The 22,468-nt window shown below is 41.4% G+C and overlaps 3 protein-coding genes across 9 annotated transcripts; 1 reads left to right on the top strand and 2 right to left on the bottom strand.

Moving 5' to 3' along the window:
• Positions 1–1,907: 1,907 nt before the first annotated feature.
• LOC110958796 (uncharacterized) lies at positions 1,908–5,007 on the bottom strand. Its single transcript, XM_022205495.2, has 2 exons — positions 3,594–5,007; positions 1,908–3,183 (listed from the first exon to the last, which is right to left on the bottom strand). Exons 1-2 carry the CDS (start codon positions 4,935–4,937, stop codon positions 3,154–3,156), a joined length of 1,374 nt encoding a protein of 457 aa, XP_022061187.2. The 5' UTR covers positions 4,938–5,007; the 3' UTR covers positions 1,908–3,153.
• si:dkeyp-97a10.2 (uncharacterized) lies at positions 4,664–22,212 on the top strand. Of its 7 annotated transcripts, none has more exons than XM_022205499.2 (6): positions 4,664–4,787; positions 15,894–15,953; positions 16,591–16,956; positions 19,524–19,763; positions 21,234–21,324; positions 21,636–22,212. In XM_022205499.2, exons 2-6 carry the CDS (start codon positions 15,902–15,904, stop codon positions 21,694–21,696), a joined length of 810 nt encoding a protein of 269 aa, XP_022061191.2. In that variant the 5' UTR covers positions 4,664–4,787; positions 15,894–15,901; the 3' UTR covers positions 21,697–22,212. The 7 variants fall into 7 exon arrangements, with proteins under 7 accessions (XP_022061191.2, XP_051812891.1, XP_022061193.2 ...); XM_051956930.1 differs by lacking the exon at positions 4,664–4,787 and adding an exon at positions 12,794–15,253 and having other exon boundaries at positions 15,897–15,953; XM_022205497.2 differs by lacking the exon at positions 4,664–4,787 and adding an exon at positions 12,794–15,382 and having other exon boundaries at positions 15,897–15,953.
• Positions 8,145–13,375, bottom strand: LOC127536365 (HEPACAM family member 2-like). The gene is made up of 3 exons (XM_051956399.1): positions 13,289–13,375; positions 9,600–9,950; positions 8,145–8,446 (listed from the first exon to the last, which is right to left on the bottom strand). Exons 1-3 carry the CDS (start codon positions 13,326–13,328, stop codon positions 8,145–8,147), a joined length of 693 nt encoding a protein of 230 aa, XP_051812359.1. The 5' UTR covers positions 13,329–13,375.
• Positions 22,213–22,468: the final 256 nt, after the last annotated feature.

Raw genomic sequence — 22,468 nt, 5'->3', positions numbered from 1 at the left:
GTGACGGAGAAAGCTAAAATCAATGCCACGAACAAAAGAGAGGAGGTATCATAAATTTTTTATTCACTTGGAGATGTCAGTTAATTGGAGTAAACTTCTGTCTGGACTTTCAGGCAATTCCTGTGTTATTTCCAAACTATGAAACACCATCAAATCTACAACAAAAAAAAAGTGTGTGCCTGCAGAGCTGGACTGATTTAAATTAAAATTGGATTAGGATTATATTGGCCATCTTGTGGTATTAAGGTTTTCTGTGCAAATCTGCCGCAGTCTCCTGAGTAAAATCAACACTCTCTACACACTTGAAAAGCTCTGTGCTGCAGTCTGACACACACCAAAACGAGCATTCATCAATAGAAATAAAATGCCCTATTTGCACACACAGCACTTGAGTTATGTTTTCCTTTAATTTATGCCTCCAAAGGGAAGCGTAAACAATTACAATTACTTGCAGCAGTCACAGTAAATCACTGTAAATCAGTATACTAAAACAACACAAGCAGATTTAAATGCAAATTGGCCTAGGGAAGGTGGTCACGTAAGCTTTTGAGGTTTACTGTGTTGTACGTTTTCGAGACTACAAAATGTCTTGCAATTTTAGTTGAGCTGTTTAGGGCCATAAACAACACACTTCACTCCAACGACAGCAGGCACCGTATAGTGCACAAATTTGTGTTTGTGATTTGCATTTGTGAAACTGCTCCAAACTTTTCATAAATCATAGCTCTCATGTGGAACTAGTAGGCAACGGTGTAACCTATTCTGGTAGCAGGTACTCAAATGCACTCCATCTCCACTCATTACAGTGCTAGACTACCGTGAAGTGTCTCCAATAGTGAGCAGCAGGACTGTTCATCAGAGGTGACATACAAGTGGGAGCAGGGGATTGGGAGACTGATGGAGCTGTGATCCAAACACACGCTCTGCACCTCCACAACAAGCCGAAGGAACAGATTTATCTGAAGAGAATCAACAACAGCACTCGGTGTACACAGGCGCCATGAATAATTAGCACTATAGACACAGTGAGCAAAAATATGCTCAGTCTGAAAACAGCTCTGTGATTCACTGGAATAAATAGGTGCTTTTGTGGAGTGACTTACCGTCAGCATGCACGAAGAAGTATTTTATGCTGAAAATCAAAACATAGCCATGTTTAGAAGAATGTTTTATGAATGAGTTCAAATAAAGCCCCGTGCTTTCTGCTGCCTATAATCTGTAGTATAGGTAAGTGATTTCCACAGCAAAATGTGCTAAATTTGAAAGTTTTGTTTTCTGGACTTCACCTAGGTTGTATGCAGACACACATCATATCAAAAATCTTTGTTACTCAAAAAATAAGATCTGAAAAACAATTAATAAATCACCAAAGAAGCAGAGATAAATACTGTACTTAAAGCATCTCACGTGGAGCATCAGTATGAACGATTTCTACAGTATGCATCCAAAACAGAACATTTTTTCAAGGCGGTAAAGTAAACCTTCATGCTCTAGATGTCTGGTTGGAGCCGCAACACGTCCCGTATATTTCTTCACATTGGCTTTTCAAATTGAGTCGATTCATTTTAATATTAAAGGATAGAGTTAGGATTATTCTGTCTTTGGTATTCTTGTATTGTCAATAAGTCCTACACAAAGATGAAAAATCCTCTAGCCCGTTTGAGCCCCTGATCCCTGACAATTTGTCTCGAATTAAAATGTAAATCTTCAAAAAAAAAAGGCAAACACAAATATTGTGCTTTCAGAAGAGGCTAAGTAATATCTGGAAACTGCAGGGCGCTGAAGATTTACTGAAATGTTAGCAGTAAACAGTGCTTCTGTTGGGGACTACTTTCAGCAGGAGATTAATACACACTGGCACTCAGCTGGAGAATTTACAGCAGGACGGTAACATTTGTGATTTACTCAAACTTCAGTGCCCAGTTTTTTTGGTCATGAGCCAATTCAACTGTGTCGTTCAGTGATGTGTGTTCATTTTAGGGCAGTAAATGCAGCTCAGCAGCTCAGAGAAATGGGATATATCCCAGTTTTACAATCAGATTTATACATAAAATAACAGCCCTGATAAATCATCAATCCACAAGCATATCCCTGAGATTTACAAAAAAAACAACAACAAGCATTTTAAATCAATAAATACATAATCAGTAAAAGTAATAATGACGTTCCCACATTCTTAATGTGCAGTCTGCGACCCAGTAAATTGTTACACTGTGCTTTTTCAGCAGAAAGCATGACAGCTCAGGTCTTTGTACTGACCTCATTCATGCACGGGTGTGATTATTTTCCAAGTCATTTAAGTCACATAAAACCATTTAATTAATAAGCGCCCAGCCATTCGAGGGATCCCCCTCATAGTTAGCTGAGCATTATTTCCAAGCACCACTGAGGCGAATCCCCTTAATTGAGAAGTGTCATAAGAGGCATCTGTAAACAGAAGGCGCAAAATAAATAGCTCCAAGTACATCAAGACCACCCCTACCCGCTAATTTCATCTTTTGTGACTGTCACTCTTCCTCGCGGCCGAGTCCATCTTGTGCACAGTCCCTCCTCATTTGCTGTCTGGCACTGTCGCCTCAGGTAGTCGCAGATATTCATGCAGGTACATGAGGCGCATTTTGTCAAGGGAGTGTTGTTTATTTCCGCTGATGAATGGATGAGAGGACGGGATCTTGGTCAGGAGCCATGGATCACTGAACTTGTCTTTTTTTTTTTAAAGCTCGCTCTTGGCAAACTTTGATACATGACTGTGCTTCAGAAGTCGAAACAGTACAACACATGGGAAAATGTGTGTTTCGAGGAGGGTTGTTGTGAGCGGAGCACATTAACTTGAGCATCATTTAGTTTGTTTGATTTAGTAATATTTTAAAAGGTCGGATTAAGCCTCCTCCTTTGAGATAGTTTGATGTTTCTTTTCAGGAAAAAGAAAAACATATTTAAACTTACATTTTATCATTCGCATGGGAGACATGTTCACTTCTTTCAGAAAAACCTGACATTAGGACTGAGATACCAGAGTATGACAGCTTTTTAGAGTGCAGAAGTCTGTGCAGTCAGTCTTGCTTGGTGGTATATTGGATCACGTCTGTCAGCTGTTGGTTTGTGTCAGTGCATGCGGGACAGTTGTAGAGTGTCGTCTGCTGACATCTGTCATCATCTTGGTCTCCCTCTGTGAGCCTGTTGCTGGAAAGACACAACAAGCCCCTCATTGCCAACATGTCATGCAGAAGAAACAGAAACTCTGACACAATACGCTACTATTAAAAACTGCCACCGTGTCATAAAAACTCAAGACTACATACATTTTTATGGCACTGAAAATACTGTCAATCGAAAAAATGCAACATTAAAGTTGCTGTCAAGCATCCTTCAAAAACTGCACGCAACAGAGAAAAGCACCAACTGTTGAGGAGACAGTGCAAGCAGAAAGAGGCCTGTAACAATGCACACATACAACACACTGGAAGCGTGACATGACAGCCATAAGTGCACATCTGAGAGATAAGCACAGGCTGAACATCTGTAAGATCAATAAACATATGCCAACTGTTAGCTGTAGCCTCAAACTCACTCATGTTGTGTTTTAGTCTCACCTGTGCTGGGTGGGTGAAGTGGGCAGGATGCCCGTGACCGCGGGTATGGACGTGGGCATGCCTTTGCGGACTGACATGCGTGTGGCTCCTTCCAGGATGGTGATGATGGTTGGTGGGCTTCGTGGCAGTGTTGCGCTGGCCAGTAGGTCGCTGTTGTACCTGTAGATGCCGCTGAGCCACTGGCATGTTAACTGGGGGTTTAGGGGGCTGTGGGCCTCTAGCTGGCGACTTATGCTGGGTGCGGTCTTTGGGGAGGGTTTGAAACTGTGTGAGGGGGATAACAGGTGGAGGCGTTGGTGGGTGCTGAGCCCCAGCAGCTGGAGCTCGAGTTTGCGTCCCAGGGTGAAGCAGTGCAGCGTGGGTCTGTTGATTACGATTTTGAAATGTCTGGGCCCTTCGAGTGTGGGCTTTAAGTGCAGCCTGGGTTAGGTTACTGGGAATAGGCTGGGCAGAAGGGTGTGGGACTGGAGCAGTGCCTTCTTGGCGAGGTTGGCTGGCACCATGTACGACAGTCTGTGTCTGTGTGCCCAGCCCTTGTGGTGATGTTTGGATCATTGTTGCTCTATGTTGTGGGGCCATGTGTGCCTGTTGAAGGTGATTAGGATCAGCCAACGCTCTGGTATCTGCACCTTGCGGAGCAGTTATTCCCTGTTGTGTTGCGGGTCCTTGTGACGCTGCAGAGTGGCCCACAGAGGCCTGCTGGCTCATGAGAGGCAGTGCCTGGGGGTTATTGCTGCGAGTGGCTTCCTGCCTGAGGGCAGACTGGCTACCAGGCGGGGCTCTGATGTCTTGCTGAGCCCTTTCCCTTTGTGTGTGGTGGCTTCTCTGTGTGTGCTGTGAGGGCTCAAGCTGTGTTACACTTGTAGTGTTTGGACGTCGAAGATCAGCTAAACGCCTCCATATCTGCCTGTCCACTGTTGATGCGTCTTGTCTGAGTGGAGTTCTGCTGCGGGAAGCAGCTTGGCTCTGAGTTCGAGGACGGGATCTGTTTGGTGTTCTTGGCTCTTGAATGGGAGGATGAGTAGTGTAGTCTGTGTCAGAGATGTATTCAGTTGGTGTCTGCTCTCTGCCACTGGGATATGCTGGTGTCCCTCTGAGGCGATTCCAAGGCATCTGTCGAGGGGAGGTGTTCAGACCCACCTCACGTCTTCCTGAGTTCCCATCAGACCTCCGATGTGGCTCTGGATCCTGCTGGTAGGTCTGTGTTCTGGCATTTCTCTGAGAAGTGTTATTACTGTTATAATGGGTGTGTCCAGTTGGGATAAGTCTAGGTTGATCTGCATGATCTGTGTTTATGTGAGCATTCGGCAAGGGGTCACCGGGATAGGACTGACCACTTTGCATTCTGGGATCTGACTGTTGTGCGTGAATCAGGCTGTGTTGGATTAAAGAAGCGTTATTATTGGCTGTATTTGTAAGAGGAAGTGAGCTCTCTTGCATAGTCTGTTGGTCATTGGTTGGAAATGAGTTAAGATTGACATGAATAGTGGGCATTTGTGCGTTATAGTTTGGCTGGTTGGTTTGTGGCAGCGTGTTAAGGCTAACGTGAACCGCCGGCGGGTGGGCGCTGCCCTGGGCAGTGCCAGTCTGGATGAGAATGTTAGGATTTTGCTGCTGTGTATTTCGGAGTGTGTTTGCATTCTGAGCATCAGTGTGTGTGAAAGCTGGGTTGTCAATGCCATTGTGTGGGTATGAATTGGTGTTCTGAATAGCATTGTGTAGGAGTCTATTTGTGTGTGTATGGCCATTCTGTTGGTGTGCGTCTGAGCGATCCAGGCCATTCAGTGGTAAGGTTTGTAGGTTGCCACGACTTTCGCGTGCGGCTGTGTATAAGCGGTCAGGCTGACGTGCGAGTGCGTTGGTGTGATAGAGAGGGGGATTGGGACCTTGGTCCAGATTTCTTGAACCATTAGGCTGTGGATCTGGGGGCTTAATGAGAACAAATTAAAAATGAGGGCAGGAAGAGAGAGCAAAAGAAAGAATGATGGGGTTAATTTGTGAAAAGGCCTTCAATATCATCACATGGACAATGAAGGGACAAAATCAATAGTGAATCAAATGTGAAATAAATAGCAGCTTACTATAGGCCTTTGATTTGGGTTGGTCTTCTGAACAAGTTCTGTATTCCCTTGTCTTTGTTGTGCTGTTTTAATAGAAATAAACAAGAACAATGTCACCTTATTGCAAGAAATTAAGCCTGTGTATTGTTTTAAATAAAGATGGACATACGGATCATCAAAAAGCTTTTTGAAATTGTCTCAAAAAATGACAGTGAAATGAAAAGTAGACAAACAAAATCTATGATCAGACACACAAACTTACTCCTTCTCCTTCGAACAAGAAAGATAATGAGCAGGATGAGGACCACGAGGATTATAGCGAGCAGCAAAGAGCCAATCACAATCCCCACCACTTCTCCTACGTTTAAACATATGTCTGAAATAGAAAGAATGGTGTCATTGGAGGAGAATTAATTAAGATAATGAGTCTGGAGCTCACACAGACAAGAAGAGGGACAGAAAAAAAAAATCAAGAAGAGGAGGGGAAGATTCTAAAAAAAGCAAGACAAAGTAATTGCAGAGAGACACACACAAGGGAAGAAAGAAATGAAAATAAAGGGAAGGAAAGGATGTGGAGGAGGTCACTGAATGACTTTGACCACATTCTCACCAGATCAATCTCCCAGGATACTTTCTGTCCCTCTCCTGTCGCGAAGACAGATACAGGGATGGAGTCCAAAACCAACCGTCATCATTATCAGTCACAGTAGAGGTCGGTGTTCACCATAACTCACCTACGATGTCCAGCGATGTGCTCTGCTCGGACGTGCCTCCAGTGATGGCGTTTCTGGCTGTGCAGACGTATCGGCCGCTCTCATTGGTTGAGAAAGTCTGGAGGGTGAGCACCCCGCTGTCCGGCTGGGCAGATGTGATGGGCTGCCCGTCGCGTTGCCATGAGAAGAGGGCAGCAGGCAGAGAGTCAGACAAACAGGTGAGACGCACCGTCTGTCCCACCAACACGTCTCCTCCCCCGACACACTCTTTTGGGGTGTCCACGGTCAGCACCGGGGTGTCAGGGCCATCTGGTTGGTTGATGATTAGAGGACACTCTCATCAGCATCAAAAACATTTTGGGTACAACGAGAAGAATTTTATATTCCAATAAACAGCTGAGACTAATTCCAGCATATGAGTTCTGTAAAGCGTCTTGAGACAATTTGATCTGCAATTGGTGCCATATAAATAAAATTGAACTGAACTGAATTGGAATTCAATGCACAGATTAAATGTTCTGCTAAAGGGGATACTGTTTTGTCAGTTTTGTGTTTAAGTCACCCCATCAGGCTGCGTCACTCTGGTGAAGCCGCTGTAACTCAGCTGACAAAGGAAATATGCACTTTCTGGTTTGATTTTGAATCTTGGAATTTTAGTTGCTGCTCAGGCAACATTTCCATAATCAACAATTCATTGAAGGGCATTTTACATTGAAAACCTCACACAGAGTCTGAAAGGAAGCACTGCATACAACAGAGAAACTTCCTAAGTTTCAGCAGCCTCCAGTTGGAAACCATTCAGCGTTAGTGAAGCTATAATTTACAAGCTAACATTTTTTGAAAATATATCACGACTTTTATCTCAAGCCGTATAAGGCAATAAAAGCACAGCAGGAAAATTGAATCAGTAGTTCAACGTTCGGCTGTCTAGCAACCTCACTGGCAACTCAATGCGTTCACCCAAGAAATAAATCCAGCCCATAACTCTGTGTAAAACCACAACTTGCAGTTTGACTATTTTTGAACAGATGCTGGGTGAGTTGTTTTGTCACAACCAGGCTGGCTGTTCCCCCCCGACTTCCAGTATTTATTCTAGTCTAATGAAGTGCTGACTGTGTGGTGTTAGTCTACTCACGTACACGTTGCCGAGAAAGCAAACATCTTTATTTCTTAGTGTCGAATTTGTCAGCAATTCTGATATCAGTCAATTTATTTTTTTAATAAAGCCAAATATTTTGAGAGTTTTTTTTTTGGCTTCCCACATGTGAGGATTTGCAGATTTAGTCCTGTTTTGAATAACTGGGAATTAGTCTTGCTCAGACAAAATATGCAATTTTACGATGTAACCAAACTGGGAAGAAGCATTTTTCACATTTTCTGACAATTTTTTGACTGAGCAAGTAATGAAAAAACATCCGAAGAGGGATACAATTTTTCTTTTTTTTTTTTTAAACTGCAGCACCTGTAGTTTTACAAGCTATAATCAGAAAGCCAGACTGCAACTGTCCCTGTCATGGTGAGATTTAGGAACTAGAGACTCTAAATGAACGTGGGCAAAGAAACCCGTGTTAGATCTTAGAGGATAGCCGCTGTGGCGTGGAGTATTGCTGTGAGACTGTCACATCAGATTTAATGATGTGATCAAGACAAAGCCAGACAGCAGCACAATAAGCTTATGGAAGGATGTCCTGTGGTATCTGTGTGCGATTCGGTAGACTCTATGCAGTGCAATGCGAATAAGCAGATAAGCTACTGCTATTTGCAGTGGCTACAGCAGATTAGCTGCCACTTGTCTTGATCACTGCAAACTCACAGTAGACAGTGAGGCTCTGTGTGGCTTCCTGAGCGCTGACAGGGTTGCTGGCGGTGCATGTGTACTCCCCGGCATCGCTCCGTCTGGCTGGGTTAATGACCAGAGAGCCACGTGAGATGGTGATCCTGGAGTCAGCGATGATGGCCGAGCCTCCTTTGTCCCACTGGACTGTAATTTCCGTCCCAGCAGTCCATGTGCAACTCAGAGACACATTTGCTCCCTCGACCGCCACTGAAGGAACAAACAGACTCACCCCGGCGACCGCATCTACAGGGAGGGTATAAAAAATACATTTTACTAAAGAGCTGCAAACGCAGAAAAGCTGAGAGAAGGTTTCTAAAGTAACCATTGCTGTATGAGAGGGAGAGGACACTTCAAAAGTTGAAGTGACAGAACAATAGAGGGCAGTTTTATGTTTCTGTTGAGGATAATTTGTTGTAATCAAAGCAAGTAAGAGCTGAGAAGGGACAGGATTCAGATAGAAGCACAGATGGCGAATAAGGGGGCAGACGGTGTGAGTGGTAGCCGAGATGCCTCTTGGCAAGCAGCCTAAGTTAAATAATTGGAAAGGGAGAAGAGGGGGCGTATGGATGGAGGAGGAAGCTGTGACTAAGAGAGAGAACCGCGGCTGCAATAGCAAACAAACAAAAACATTCGAGCACACCACTAAACACTTCTAATCGCTTGATTTTTTTTTTTTCCTCGCCGCTCATCCGCTTACCTGTGACTCAGCAGCAGCATTTCATATTTTAAAATTTTAGCTGCCTCCTGTTTCTGGAGTGAGCAGTGAGTAAGTAGGAGGTTGAGAGTCGTGCTCAAGGACTCGGCTGTTCCGTGACATGAACTTGCAGTTGTGAGTTTTGAGGATGTGACCTTTCAGCAATAATAGACTAGTGCTTCTAACAATTCTGCCACCCTGCCACCCCATTAGCACCGCTGGTAGGGATGAGAAAGACTGCACGTCATCCCTACCAGCGTGGGCTGATGGCTGAAAATAACGAGAGACACTCAGCTGTTCAGGCTCCATTGCAGTACTGAATATAAATGAATGCAAATACAGTATGTACTGTATGTAAATGCATTTAGACGGCCACAATATCAAACATCTAACGCCATGAGCTCTGCATATCAAATGAGTTTTAATTAGCATAAAGCCCTGAGCCACTGGCTTCATCCCCTCCTCCTTTTTCATTAATTTTACCTCGCCTTCTATGGGTCACTAATTTCATTATACCTCCCAGACTAATTCTCTTACTCCCCAAATCCTCCTTCTTCTCTCTTTACTCCCTCCTCAACATTATCTCTACCCCCAAAACCTCCCTCTCGAACACACTCCACTTCTCCTCCTACCTTCCCTTCCATTCCCTCCTCTTTTTTTTCCTCCCTCGTGAATTCACAGGCACACTTCTTTATCTCTTACCAAACACTCTCAGCTGTATTGATCGGGAGTTGGGACCCAGGCCTGTGGTAGCAGTGGGGATCACCTCCACCGAGTAGTTTCCTGCGTCTCGGAGCTGAGCGCCTCCAATTCTGAGCTGGGTGGCAGTGATGGTGACCCGGCCTTGGAACTGGGCCACCGGGTTAACCACTGCAGCTCCTCCAGCCCACAGACCCAGAGTGACTCCTCCTTGGTACGTCCATGTCATGGACAGGACCTCAGGCACTGTGAGCACTGTGAACACTGCTTCAGTACTGGTTTGAACCAACACAGGATCTACCTGGAACTGGATCTGCACCTGATCTTGAGCCAGTACGTTGGCAGGGAGGAGCACTGAAGAGAAAATAGAAGAAGTCATGTTTACAATGTGTGTCATGTTGTTATTGAGTAGCAGCATGCTAATATTTGAGAAATAAAACACTCAAAGATTGGGATCTCATTTGTTTTGCATGCGTTTTTTGATGAAACACCAACATACATCTACCAGATGATGGCGCTGCAATAGAAGTTAAAGGATCACTACAGTGACAATACATTTTCATGAGACATGTAGAAATTTGCACCAAATTTTACAGCAGTCCATGAAATAGCTATATGTACACCCCTTGTCTTTTGACAACACTTCCAAGTGCAAGGATGTAAAATGTTTTATATCATTTAAAAATAATCAAAGAACTTATTTTCTTTGAATAAGTCAAAGTAATCAAATCTGTAGAGCAGAACTTTTAGAGTCTTTTTTGCACAGCTTTTTAAAACTTTATTTATAAGCTCTTTAGGACAGATAATGACTGCACTTTTCAATTTTGTTGTATATATATGCAGTGACAAAGATACAGTCAAAGTTACTTTTATTCAACCAGCAATTTTTATTTTTGATTGGAAATGACAAAGGTGTTTCCCGAAAGATAAGACGATGTACAAAAGGCGACATCGTGGAAGAAATCATTTCTCAGCTTTTATTTACATTTAAAAGTAACTAAGTTAAAATTTGCATGGGGTATGAATAATTTCCGACTTGACTGTATATTGATATTGCTATTGACTGATATTGATATTATTTGTCACACGATTCCTCAAGTACAACTGAAATGTACATGCTATAATGGTAAAACGCTCCTTACACAAAGACGCTTTCTCTGCACAACAACTACACTCACATTTAACATCAAAGTGCATTCTACTGCACTTTTACTCAATTCTTAAATTAGTACTTTTACTGAAGTAAAGGATCAGTTTACATCTTTCACAGCTGCAGGGAAGAAAATCTATAGATACACAGACTGGGCTCAGGGGGTACAAACCCATTAGTAAGGTACACACTCCTTTCTTCCTCATAGATTTCAGGCCATGTTTTTTTGGATTGTAAGTGATCCCAAGCTAAACATCTATTTTGTGTTTTTGTTAGCCTGACTTAACATAAGCCATGACATAATCATATTTGTCATCTCTCTTTGGAAGAACCAGTGGTGCATAGGCATCTGTGTTGTGAAGAACCACTGACTTTACGCTTTCAAGCATTTAATTCTCATATGCGGTTTGTCCATTTGTAGTCTGCAGGAGAGTGAAGAAGAAAATCTGTGTTTTTGTATTTGGCTGCTAGTCCTCCCTCTTGTTTGTGTTGGCATTACAGATTCAGACTGGAAAAGCCCTGCTGAATTTTCAATGCCCTTTTACTGGCATATAAAGCTCCCACGCAAGAACGCTCTGGCCAATGAATTATGGTGAATCAAATCAATATGGTCCTGATCAGTCTCGCTGGACTGCCTTGGCGAGATTTTCACAGGAGAACAGAGAATAAAATGACAACAGAAAAATGGATTGTATTCAGGTTCCCACACTGAGCTGTTAAAGGCAACAAAGGTATTTTTAGGCTTTTGGCTTTGTTGCAGTTTCATTAGACGGAAGAGAAATGAGTCAGAGGTGAGAAACGCCCATGAGTGACGCAGCACAACGTTGATGCTTTCATGTGGGGTTGGATTTTTTTAATTTCAAACGGGGCCAGAGCACAAAAATGAGTCATAGAAGTTGTGTATTTTTGACATGACAAAGACTCAGATTTTTAAAAGCTACCAACTAATTTCTGACTAGATATCTAATATATATGTCCAACTACGCAGGCGATGGAAAAAGGGTGCATAACTTCCATCTTTTTGATCAAACCAAACACTCTTTCTGGAACTATAAGAATTCTTCTTGTTAGTTTAAAGAATTATTTACATTCCTGGTGCTAATTTTCTTTGCTCATCTGGAGGAATAAAAAAAAAAACAAAACCCAGCAATCCATGTGACTTTCAACATTTTTTGCACAAGCCGACTTATTCCTACTGAAGTCACGAATCCTTAAGAGCATCTTTGCTGATTGATCTTAGCCATTTTCATGCATATTATGTTCACAAAAAGAAGGCATAGTGCACTAAAGAGGATGAAACTGGCACTATTACATCAGTAAAATAAATGAAAAACAAAAAAACTGAAAAACGTAACCAGCAATCCATGTGACTGTCAACATTTTCTGTGCACGTCGATTCATTTCTACTAAAGGCAAGCATCTTTAAAACATCTTTGCTGAGCAATCTTTGCCATTTTCATGCACATCTTCACAGATATAAACATAGTCCACTAAAGAGGATAAAACTTTTGCTTTTATATCAGTAAAATCAATGCGACTTTCAACATTTCGTGCTGGAGCCGATTCATTTCTACTAAAGTCATGAATTTTTAAAAACATCTTTTCTGATTGATCTTTGCCATTTTTACGCACAATATATTCACAGACATCAAAGTGTGCTGAAACTGTTAAAACTGGCATTAATCTATCAGTGAAATCCATGAAAAAGAAAAAATAACCACCAATCCACGTGACTTTTCAGTGTTTTGTCATGAATCTTTAAAGCATCTTTGCTGATTGATCTTTGCCACTTTTGTGCATAACATGTCCACAAAAAGAAAACAGAGTGCATGAAAGATGATAAAACTATTACGTGATTAAAAATCAATGAAAAAATGAGTTAATAAGCAATCCATGTGACTTTCAACATTCATGAGTCATGAATCTTTAAAAACATCTCTCAAATATAAATGTTTTTGTTATTAAATATTTAAATATCTAAAACGAGAGTAAAGGGTGCATTTTTTAGTGACTTGATACTAAAAGCAGATTGCCCTGTACTTAACAAGAACATTTTTCATTATATTAAATAAAAAAACAAGCAGAGACGCTTTTTTTTCTGTATCCAACTGCAAACTCTGTCACCTACACTCCACCAAAACACAAAAATAAAAGCAAAGGCCGCATATAAATATTCCAAAAATCAAATGACCTCTTCGTTACTCTCCAACACAAGCCGAGAGCTCAAAGGTAGGAGCCTGTGAGGAGGCCCTGAAGGCATCACGTCGCTCAGCAGTCAGCGCACAGACGGAATGCAGCCGCGCAGGTTTAAGACGAGCTTTACTGCTTGAAAATGCAATTGTTCTATGAACGTGCCTGGAATACCACAGCTTCTCTTCCCTGTTCTGTTTTTTTTCCCCCTTTCTTTTTCTTCTTACACAGTACAAACTCTACCGATACTCTTTAGAGACTTCTGTGAGCTGTTTGAACCATTTGAACGTTACATTCAAAACAGGAGGAGGAGAGAGAGAGGGGGAAAAACTGTCAGTGGAAATTGTTTTACCTGCCAGCGACAGACTGATAAGGACCAAAGGTTGCCTCATGTCGTCAGTCAGGCCGGTCTGTGGAGAAAAAAACAAGCTTTAATATACAAAATTACTTGTGCTCTCAAATCTGGTCATTTTAACTGTTATTTTAGCTTTTAAACTGTTTTTCTCCATCAAAGGTTCCATAGAAACTAGCACATCACATTTTCACATTTTCCATCCAGTTAAGATTAAATCTCATCACTTAACAACCTCTCTTGATTAGTTATTAAAGGAGGTAGCTATATTAATCTTACCAAAGTGTTCGCCCGCAGCCCTCATGTTCATTTTGTTCTGAATGGTTTGTTTTCTTACTACTGCATGTACTTCCTGTTTCTCTATTATTACCTGTCAAGGGCACACCTGTTCTCTTAAAGGGCCAGCACCTATTTATCTGCAGGCTATGGGAAAACAGCAAACTGTCTCACTTAAAGAGAGTATAATCATCTTATTCACTCAAATATTCCAATTCTCTCCCTTTTGACATTCATTATTCAAGGTAATTTTCATTTCCCCAGGTTGCAGTGGCCCATTGCGTCCCACAATCTGATGAAGCAGGAGATAAAATTGCACGACATCTCCGCGTCTTTATGCATTCAGTTCTTTGATTAACTTGCTCATTTGTGCAGTGACATGTAAATGCGAGTCCAAAGCCGGTCTCTAATTAATTTGCATACGGAAGCAGAGGCATATAGATGATGTCTGCAGGAAAAGCAGCTGATTTGAGGGCAAAAAAAAAAAAAATCCCCAGCGTTGATAGTTTTCAGCTGTTGTATCAGTGCCACCCACTGGTTAATTCCAGCTAACAGCACTCCTTCTGTAGACAAAGAACTCAGTGGGAGCCACAGCTGTGATTCCCGCGATTATTCATAAATTCCCCTGCAAAAACAAATGGATTTATAATCAGTTTTTAAATCACTCATTAGATCTGTGCCCTAGGATGTGCCTCCTAAAGTGAGAAACTGTGGCGCTAACCTCTGAATAAGTGATGTCATTATGCTTCAGTGCTCAAGTAGTGTAGAAGGCGTGTTGTAGCTGACAAAACAATCTCATCTCAAGGTTGGTTCGGTAGCTGTTCTGGAGCTTTCGATCAAATCACATCATCTTGTTTGACAGATGGATTTTTTCCCCCCCTCCTTTCTCGCAGTTCTTACAAGCAGAAATTCTGATTTATGCATGTTGGAGAAGGCCAGAATCTGAGCTCAATGTCAGTGTGACTCCACTGATTCTGCAACCAGTTCAATGTCAATGAAGCAGACTTTAACTAAACTTTCCCAGGGAAAAATAATAATATAAATTCCCCTTTACGTGCTGGAAGATGTTTCTCAGTGGCACGCGAGGCAAGAAATAAGAATAGAGTAAAAGCAAGTATTACCTCTTCCTTTACAATCCAAAGCCAAGACAATGTATTGTGTCTGCGGGGCAAATAGTGTTCACACTGGATAAGAAGCCCACAGTACAAAGCCTATTACATAAGGCTGCCTTTCAACATTGTCACTGGTTTCCCTTCCAAAGAATACCGTTTCATTTTATCTCTGTTTACCAATAGTTCAACAATAGTTGTGTGAAAATGCAAAGAAAAAAAAAAGGAAATATAATCAAGCGTTCTGCATTGTTGAGGGGAGCGTATGCTTGGCCACAGGTCAAAGAAAAGGAGAAGAGGGGAGGGGGTGGGAATCATAAAGAAGGCTGATTTTACAATGGAAAGTGCACTTATTTAAAGCACAAAGCAGACAGAAGTATTGACCGTACAGGAAGGGGTGGGATGGTGGTGGGGTACAGTGGGGAGGAAACCGCTTGAAAACAAGGTGACGCCTACGTGACATACACGAACTGACTGGACCCGACCAGGAGAGAAAAAGGCCAGAGAGAGGAGAGGAAAGTCCCAAGAAAATCTCGGCCTCGCTCGTGTTTGAAGCTCCTTTATTTCTCCCAATGCAAAGGCAGGTGCTTTGAAGATACTGTTTCATTTTTTGGGCCATAAATCTACTTACTGGGTGAACTGTGGTGCACCTTGAGAGAGCGAACACAGCTCTGGCTCCTCTGCACTGTTTGTCCCAGCTTCTGAAAAGGTAGGTGAGACCCAGTCTAGGGGAGGGATGATGTGGATGACTTCAAGGTAAAACAACAAGGAGAATGCCGGGTTATATTTAATGCATGCAGGTTGGGTTGTGTTCCTACACAATTATCAGTGTTTCCTCTCGCTGTGTTTTGTTGTAGCAGCTGTGCTTGAGGGGATTCATTTTAGTTCTGGCAGCAGACGCGTCCCCGCTTTTGTTCCAACTTCTGATTTTAGTGCAGTCTGCAGTGCCAATACTGTTGTTCTTTGGATACTTCACAAATAAATTAAGGAGGGGAAAAAAAGGAAAGAATACCCCAAACATTTGGATTACATTTTTTTAATAGGGGGACATGCTGATTTAATTGTTTTCTGCTCTCATTTTAATTTCACATTTTCTCTGGAGGTGGTGTTGTTATTCTTGCTGCAGTGGCAACCCCACTGCCTGAGCGCAGAGGAAATGTTGTGCCGCTGCTGAGGTCATGGACAAATTCCTTTTTTCTCTGCTTCTCTGTCTACAACAGCAGGTGTTATGGATCTACAGTATTTCCTGTGCTGGAGAGTTGCCCCGTTGTTTCTCTTGAGTAAGGCCTTTTTGTTGTTGTTGTTGTAGTTGTAACCACCCTCCTAATGATTTATATTTCAAAGAAATATTCAAGGTTTAAGCTTTTTCTTCACATTTTCTCTGTTTGATATAAGACAGAAGCATGTTTTTGATTTACAGGAACAGAAACAAGCCTTTAGGTTTTGCACTCTTAAGACTGCTGGTAACCTGCCTCCTGCATTAACGCCTGTACTGGCATTATTTACATTTCCTCCATCCTTTGCCTATCAAGTTAGGACACATGATTAATAGCCCTTCTGGTAAATGCACATAGACTTGACACAGATTTTAGGATATTGATGTGGTTTGATGGATATCGCATTAGGCACGGCTGTCATGCACTATAAATCACCAGCTGACATTATTTGACAGAAAGTAGCCATATATATTCATAAAGCACATGCCTAGGATGGAGATGACGTGTGGTATTGTGCCATTGTTTGTTTTATTAGCTCTCCATTCTGTCCATATAATGCAAACAGACTGGAAGTCAAATCTGATGAAGTGCTCTCGGCTACCTCAAGTAGAAATGCAAACTATATATAAAGGGATATAAGTAAAAGCAACAGACACTAAAGGGTAAATATTTTAAAAAATGGTTCACTCTCTGTCCTTAGTGCCATGTGGGCTCCAGAGTATGTCGGTGCACATCCTCAGTGAACAGCCAGTGCATGTAATCCCCGACTCCAGACTGGTTCTGAAAGCCCGGATTGAGCTGGGACCCCTGGAAGATGTCTCCATGGTAACCTGGGAACGGGAGCCCGAAACCGGAATTGCTCCTGTGAGGGTGACGCTGGCCACGTGTGCTGGCAGAAGCCTCAAGTGTGCTGGTATGAGGCCAACTGTCGACGCGAACGTGGAGCGGCAGGAGACGACACTTCAGATTAATAGATACAGCCGAGAGGACGGCGGCGTGTACGCTGTGACTGTGACAGATCACACAGGAGCCAACACCACTGCACACTGCATCGTCAGGGAATATGGTACAGTATGATGTGCAGCACATGAGGGAATTTATTGTGGCAGTCTTAGATAAATCCCCTGTGGTTGGTAAATTGTGAGTACAGTCACTTTATTACATTGTCAGTTGATATAGGTCCCCACTCCACAGGGCTCCATGTAACTCACTGCAAAAACTCAAAATCCTACCGAGTCTGTTTGTCTTATTTTTAGTCAAAATGTCTCATCCCACTTGATTTAAGATAAATTCACTTAACAAGTGACATTTCAGCAAGATGGGGGGACTTGTTTTAAGACGATGCATCTTAAATGTCTCGTTAAGTCAAAGAATCTCGAAAGTATCTTGTTTTGAGTTGAATTTTACAAGAAAACTCAAAATAAGTTTAACCCTCATGTCATGCGGGTCAAATTAACCCGTTTTAAATTTTGAAAATGTGGGGAAAAAACATATTTTCACAGTGAAACTTCGGATGTCCACATTTTCAACATTTTTGGGAAATCTGTGAACATTTTTTGATGGGGAAAAAAAATGTTAAAAATGTTTCTTAAGAACATTCACAAAAAAAAAAAAAATCAAAAAATACCCAACAAATTTTGCTGGATTTTGGCTGATTTTTTTCTGAATGTTCTTAAGAAAATACTAGAAGTTTTACTGATATAGATGGAATCATTTTAGATATTTTAGGATTTTTTTGGAAGATTTTTACTCATTTTTAAAAAATATTTACAAGAATTTTCTTGCCAAATTTGGGGGATTTTTAAAAAGAAACTTTCAAGGGAAACTTTTAGGGAATTATTAGAATTTTCTTCCTGAAGGTTTTGCAAATTTTCAGAAATTTGGGGAATTTTTTTATTTTTTTTTGCAGATTTTCTGGATTTTTTTCAGACAAGGAACTTTTCAGGAATATTTTCTGGTGCCCATAAATAAAGAAACAGGAGGGTTAATACATGTCAAATTAGGAGGTTACATGAAAGCAAAAATCAATTTTTGAGTGAAAACTGCTTTTTTAAAGCATATCTGGTTTAATTTAGGACACCTAAGCTTGACAATACTGGTAAAATACAGCATAAAATAAGTTTTCCCAGCTAATTTTAAGATCTCAAGATGCTAAATATCGTATCTTATTTCAAGAAATCTTACCAAGCCATTTTTCACTGGTTCTATTGGCAGATTTCTTCACTTATTTCAAGGTAAAAGTTCCTTGAAATAAGTTTTTTTTTCTTGTTATGAGAGGGGCATTTTTTCCAGTGCAGAAGTTACTTTCCTCTTTAGAGAGATATTCTGTGACATATTAAGCGACTGCAGCAGGAAGCAGCATTGAGTTGAATGTACTTGAACTTGTGAAAGGGGCCATTTCAAGCTGAGATGGAGCGTTAAGACACTCTTAAATAGAAAATTCACAAACATTTGAAGGTTAAAGCTTCTCCTGTTTTGGATTTGCATTTTGAATATAATCCCTTTGTTGACTAATCACTTCACCTCGAGGCCCTTTTAGTAGCTGTTTTGATCGTAATGCATTTTTTTTATCAGTTGTTAAAGTTTTCCCAGTTGCCATGGAATTGCAGATTTTCATATTTTCTTTGTTTCCATCTGTGTTGGCTTAAAAGTTGAGGTTTAGGGTTTAGTTTTGGATCTACTTGGTTTTTGATTTCTTGATTTCAGACCAAAAATATATATTAATTTGTAAACTAAAGAATCAGTTAATTGTAAATATATTCTCATAGATCAACTGATATTTTTCAGTTGTCATCCTAATGTTAGATAATTCCTCTACTATTTAAATATAGATATAAAAAAAAAGTCATAAGAAAGGTCACTAGAAGCTGGGGCTGCAGATGGTGCCAATACTTAGTTTAAATAGGGAACTATAAATGTAAATACTGTTTTGAAAATGCAGCACTTGATTAAAAAAAACAGTCTCTTTATATAAATCTCTCCCAAGCAATGATATGAAAAGAGACACATTTCAAATATTCATCAGCAGACTGTTTTCTGGCCTTTCAAGTGTTAACTCCAACAATTACCAACAGTATAATGAATATGCTTTAATTTCGCACCAGCAGGCATTGTTTTCTTCTGATGGAGGATGTCTCATTTAATAATGTAACACTCGAAATTAAATTTGCCTAAAGGCTTTGCCTTCCTGCTCTTCCTCTTTGTTTCTGTCCCTCTGGATGACTCCGGTCTCATTGTAGCTTTCAAGTTTTCTGCCAAAGCTTCTATGCTTTTACCCTCATCTGTCTGCTCTAACGGTATCAATTCATCAGCTCCACTCCTCTCTACATCTGCTCTCTCAGCTTCCAGGGTTTTCCATCATCCCATTCTCCAACATTATGCCTCTCTCTCTGATCTCATTATTGTCTCTGAAACGGAGCCAGTTTCTCCTGACAGCATTAAATGTCTCTCATGATTCTTTGTCTTAGACCCTCTTGGACAGCCATGCACCATTATTCTTCTTTTAGAACAGATAGATGCCCACGGCTGGACATTTCATGTCTCCTCTTGTTTCTATCCTCCTCTGAGTTTTTACCTCCATACTTATCATCTATTTTCATATTTATCCTCGTCTCTGGTCATCTGTCTTTCCAGAGGCAGTTCACCACGTCTCGGTCAGCATCAACGTTTCTCACTCCTCGCTGGTCTGTGGCGAGGCCTGGGGTACAGACCCCACCTTCCGCTGGCTCTACGAGAGAGCCGCCGTCACCACGACTGTGGGAAAAATCTCCAACGATGGAACAACATTGGTTGTGACCATGACTCCTATTTGTGGCCACTTCACCTGCATGGTTAGCAACAAGCTGGGCGACAGCACTGCCACATACACTGCAGGTAAAAGCTGGTTTATCCATCTGAGTGCTTCTGAAACAACAACACTGTTCTTCAAAATGCACAATTAACAATTTAAGTGGAACATAGAATAGCTCACATGCAGTGATGAACCCACTGATACAATGCAGTTTCCATTAACCGTGTGGAATGTTTTTCAATTTATTGTTTATGTTTGGTGACCCACGGCTTCACTTTTGTGGTTCACCGTCGCTACCCTTGGCTTCATTTCCAGTTCCACCTGTTCTTTCATCGTATTAACACACTGAACACTACATGTCCAACACCAAAAGGATGTCGCACAAAGTTAGACACGAGCTGGTGCATGCAGCGGACCATTTAGCAGCTAAACAGATAAGAGACATTTCCCTCAGGAGTTGGACACCACCGCAGAGTTAAAAGGGAGAGTGAACAAAGGGCTTACATTAACAAGGTGGCCACAAACTTTCTCAGTATTGTAAAATGCAGGCACAGTTTTGATGGTATTTAATGGGGTGTTTGATTTTATGCTGAATGTGCTCCACTAAATTCCACACTAACTCCATGCGTTAATGTGACAGGCAGCCTGTCTTACTTGCAGAATTGAGTGTTACAAATGCAGGATTGTTAAGTGCATGCAAATCATGCATACCCAGCTGTGTCTGTAGATAAAGTAAATAGAATTTCGTTCATTTCATTGTGACATAGCAGATGTTGCATACATCCTAATACAGTATGTTCATGTGAGAATGAACAATTAGCATAATAAATGTAACATCATAATACTTGCATAATCATGGCTTATGAGTACTTTTGTGATATTGAAGTATATATTGCTGATTGTACGTCTGTGTTTTTACTTAAGTGAATGATTTCATGGAAGACTTTACCTTAAAATGGATCATTTTTAAAGTTCTGTAGCACCACTTTTACCTAAGATCTGAATACTTATTTCACCATTAAGTTGAATGAGATTATAAAATAATGGAAATGCTCAAAGACCATCTAGCTAAAGTAGTTGATTGGATGTAAAAGGTGGCTACATCCATCGACATCTTATTTAAAGTCAGCTCACTGTGTTGCGTCACGGATATTCAGAAATCAGACTCTTTTATCCTCTTGCCTTGTGCCTATCTGAGCCATGTCCTGATTGCACTTTGTTCTGTGTATTGTGTCACTGGTGGTGTTTCAGTGATAAAGGATTTTCCAGGGCGCGATCAATAAATCACTACCGCCACTACTGCTACTGCTGCTACCACTGCTGCTAAACAGGCGAGACAAATGCAATTCTTCGAATCTGCCAAGAGGCATGATGATCCAAAGACAGTCAGGGTATTTTAGGATGCCTCCCGTTATCTCTTGCTTTTCCAGTCACTTTGGTGACTATGCAGACTTGTTGCAGTGGACCTTTCCGGCGTTTTTAAGCAGCCACATCAGACGACTTGTGTTTTTTTCTGCCCCCTTCTCACTGGTTGTCTTTCTCCTGGTTGACAGCACCTTGTGAGGGCAGAGGGACGACGGCAGCTGTAGTGTGTCTTGTCCTCCTGCTGCTGGTTGCAGGAGTGTTGGCATTTCTGTTGTGGAGGTAAAGTAATACACATAGGCACTGGCAGACAGACACAAATCTCATTTCAGGCTATGCTCTGATGATAAAGCCATATGCTGTGAGAAAATAAGACACGGGCAGCAGCAGCTTTAGAAAGGACACAGAAAAAATGGGGTACAAAATGAAGCAGCGAAATGAAACACGACGTCCACCCACACGATATGCAGCATGCAGAAGGCATGACAGGCCGGGCTGCGTCGGCTGACAAAACAATTGTCATTTTTTACTCGAGATGGCGTGCAGTTTGTCACTGCTGTTTGATCTAAATTCAACACTTGGTCTCTTTTCAGGAAACACAGGCACAATAACAGAGGGGAGAGGCTGCACGAACACTTGGATGACACCATTTAAAAAAAGGCCTCAGCTCGGCTTTTGTTACCCAGAGAGGTGAGCAAGAACTGGACTGGACTGTGACCGAGGACCTTCCTGTCCTGTGAGCAGTATGACCTTGCATTGCATTGGAACAATGTGAAGAGTGAACTGCTTTCCGACAAACAGAAAATATCCACAAGTGGATAGTTAGCTTCAAGTGCCAGCAGTGTCGTTACACTGCCTCCTGCTGGGCTCCACCTGAAACTCCTTTTGTAAGCTTTTATCAGCTTTGCATTGTATTAAAATATACTGTACTATTTTGCTTTTATATTGAAATCCCTGTACACAATGTGACCGCTCACAAAAAGATTGTAGAAGACAGTTTTGGTTTTAAGTGACGCTTGAAGCTTTCATATGAATGGAGCGTGTGAGCTTAGTTATCTTTTTTCATCATCTGCTGTGTTAATGTTTAGTTTTCTGCCATCGTGCGTGTAAGCAAGCTGAAACACCTTTTCAATAAAAGCTGAAGACAGCACTTGAAGTCTTTAATGGAAACGATTGTGAAGCTGAAATCTTTAAATCCTTCCCACAGAAAATGTTTTAGACATATTAGGACAAGCAAAAACCATTTGTTGAAATAGTGCCTGCAGATAAAAGATGATATACTTGAACAACACCATAAGATAAATTAGGTTCTTAACTATTTATTAACTCTCATGTTGCTCTATGGGTCAGATTGATCTGTTCTAAAGTGTGAAAATGTAGGGGAAAAAATATTTTCACAGTGAAACTTCTGATGTCTACATTTTCA

This window comes from Acanthochromis polyacanthus, chromosome 12, assembly GCF_021347895.1.
Source record: "Acanthochromis polyacanthus isolate Apoly-LR-REF ecotype Palm Island chromosome 12, KAUST_Apoly_ChrSc, whole genome shotgun sequence".
In the NCBI taxonomy this organism is placed as follows: domain Eukaryota; kingdom Metazoa; phylum Chordata; class Actinopteri; family Pomacentridae; genus Acanthochromis; species Acanthochromis polyacanthus.
The sequence above is the reverse complement of the archived record's forward strand: the minus strand, read 5'-3'. Positions and strand labels throughout refer to the sequence as shown.

Excerpts from the sequence above, each read along its gene's own strand:
- LOC110958796 (XM_022205495.2), bottom strand. The coding sequence starts at position 4,937 with ATGCAAAGTGGTCAGTCCTATCCCGGTGACCCCTTGCCGAATGCTCAC. Across the intron at positions 3,184-3,593 it reads ACTTCACCCACCCAGCACAG|CAACAGGCTCACAGAGGGAG; the intron begins GTGAGACTAAAA and ends GTGTCTTTCCAG.
- LOC127536365 (XM_051956399.1), bottom strand. The coding sequence starts at position 13,328 with ATGAGGCAACCTTTGGTCCTTATCAGTCTGTCGCTGGCAG. Across the intron at positions 9,951-13,288 it reads TATCAGTCTGTCGCTGGCAG|TGCTCCTCCCTGCCAACGTA; the intron begins GTAAAACAATTT and ends TTTTCTCTTCAG. Across the intron at positions 8,447-9,599 it reads AATACAGCTGAGAGTGTTTG|ATGCGGTCGCCGGGGTGAGT; the intron begins GTAAGAGATAAA and ends CCCTCCCTGTAG.
- si:dkeyp-97a10.2 (XM_022205499.2), top strand. The coding sequence starts at position 15,902 with ATGGATCTACAGTATTTCCTGTGCTGGAGAGTTGCCCCGTTGTTTCTC. Across the intron at positions 19,764-21,233 it reads CACTGCCACATACACTGCAG|CACCTTGTGAGGGCAGAGGG; the intron begins GTAAAAGCTGGT and ends CCTGGTTGACAG. Across the intron at positions 21,325-21,635 it reads TTGGCATTTCTGTTGTGGAG|GAAACACAGGCACAATAACA; the intron begins GTAAAGTAATAC and ends GTCTCTTTTCAG.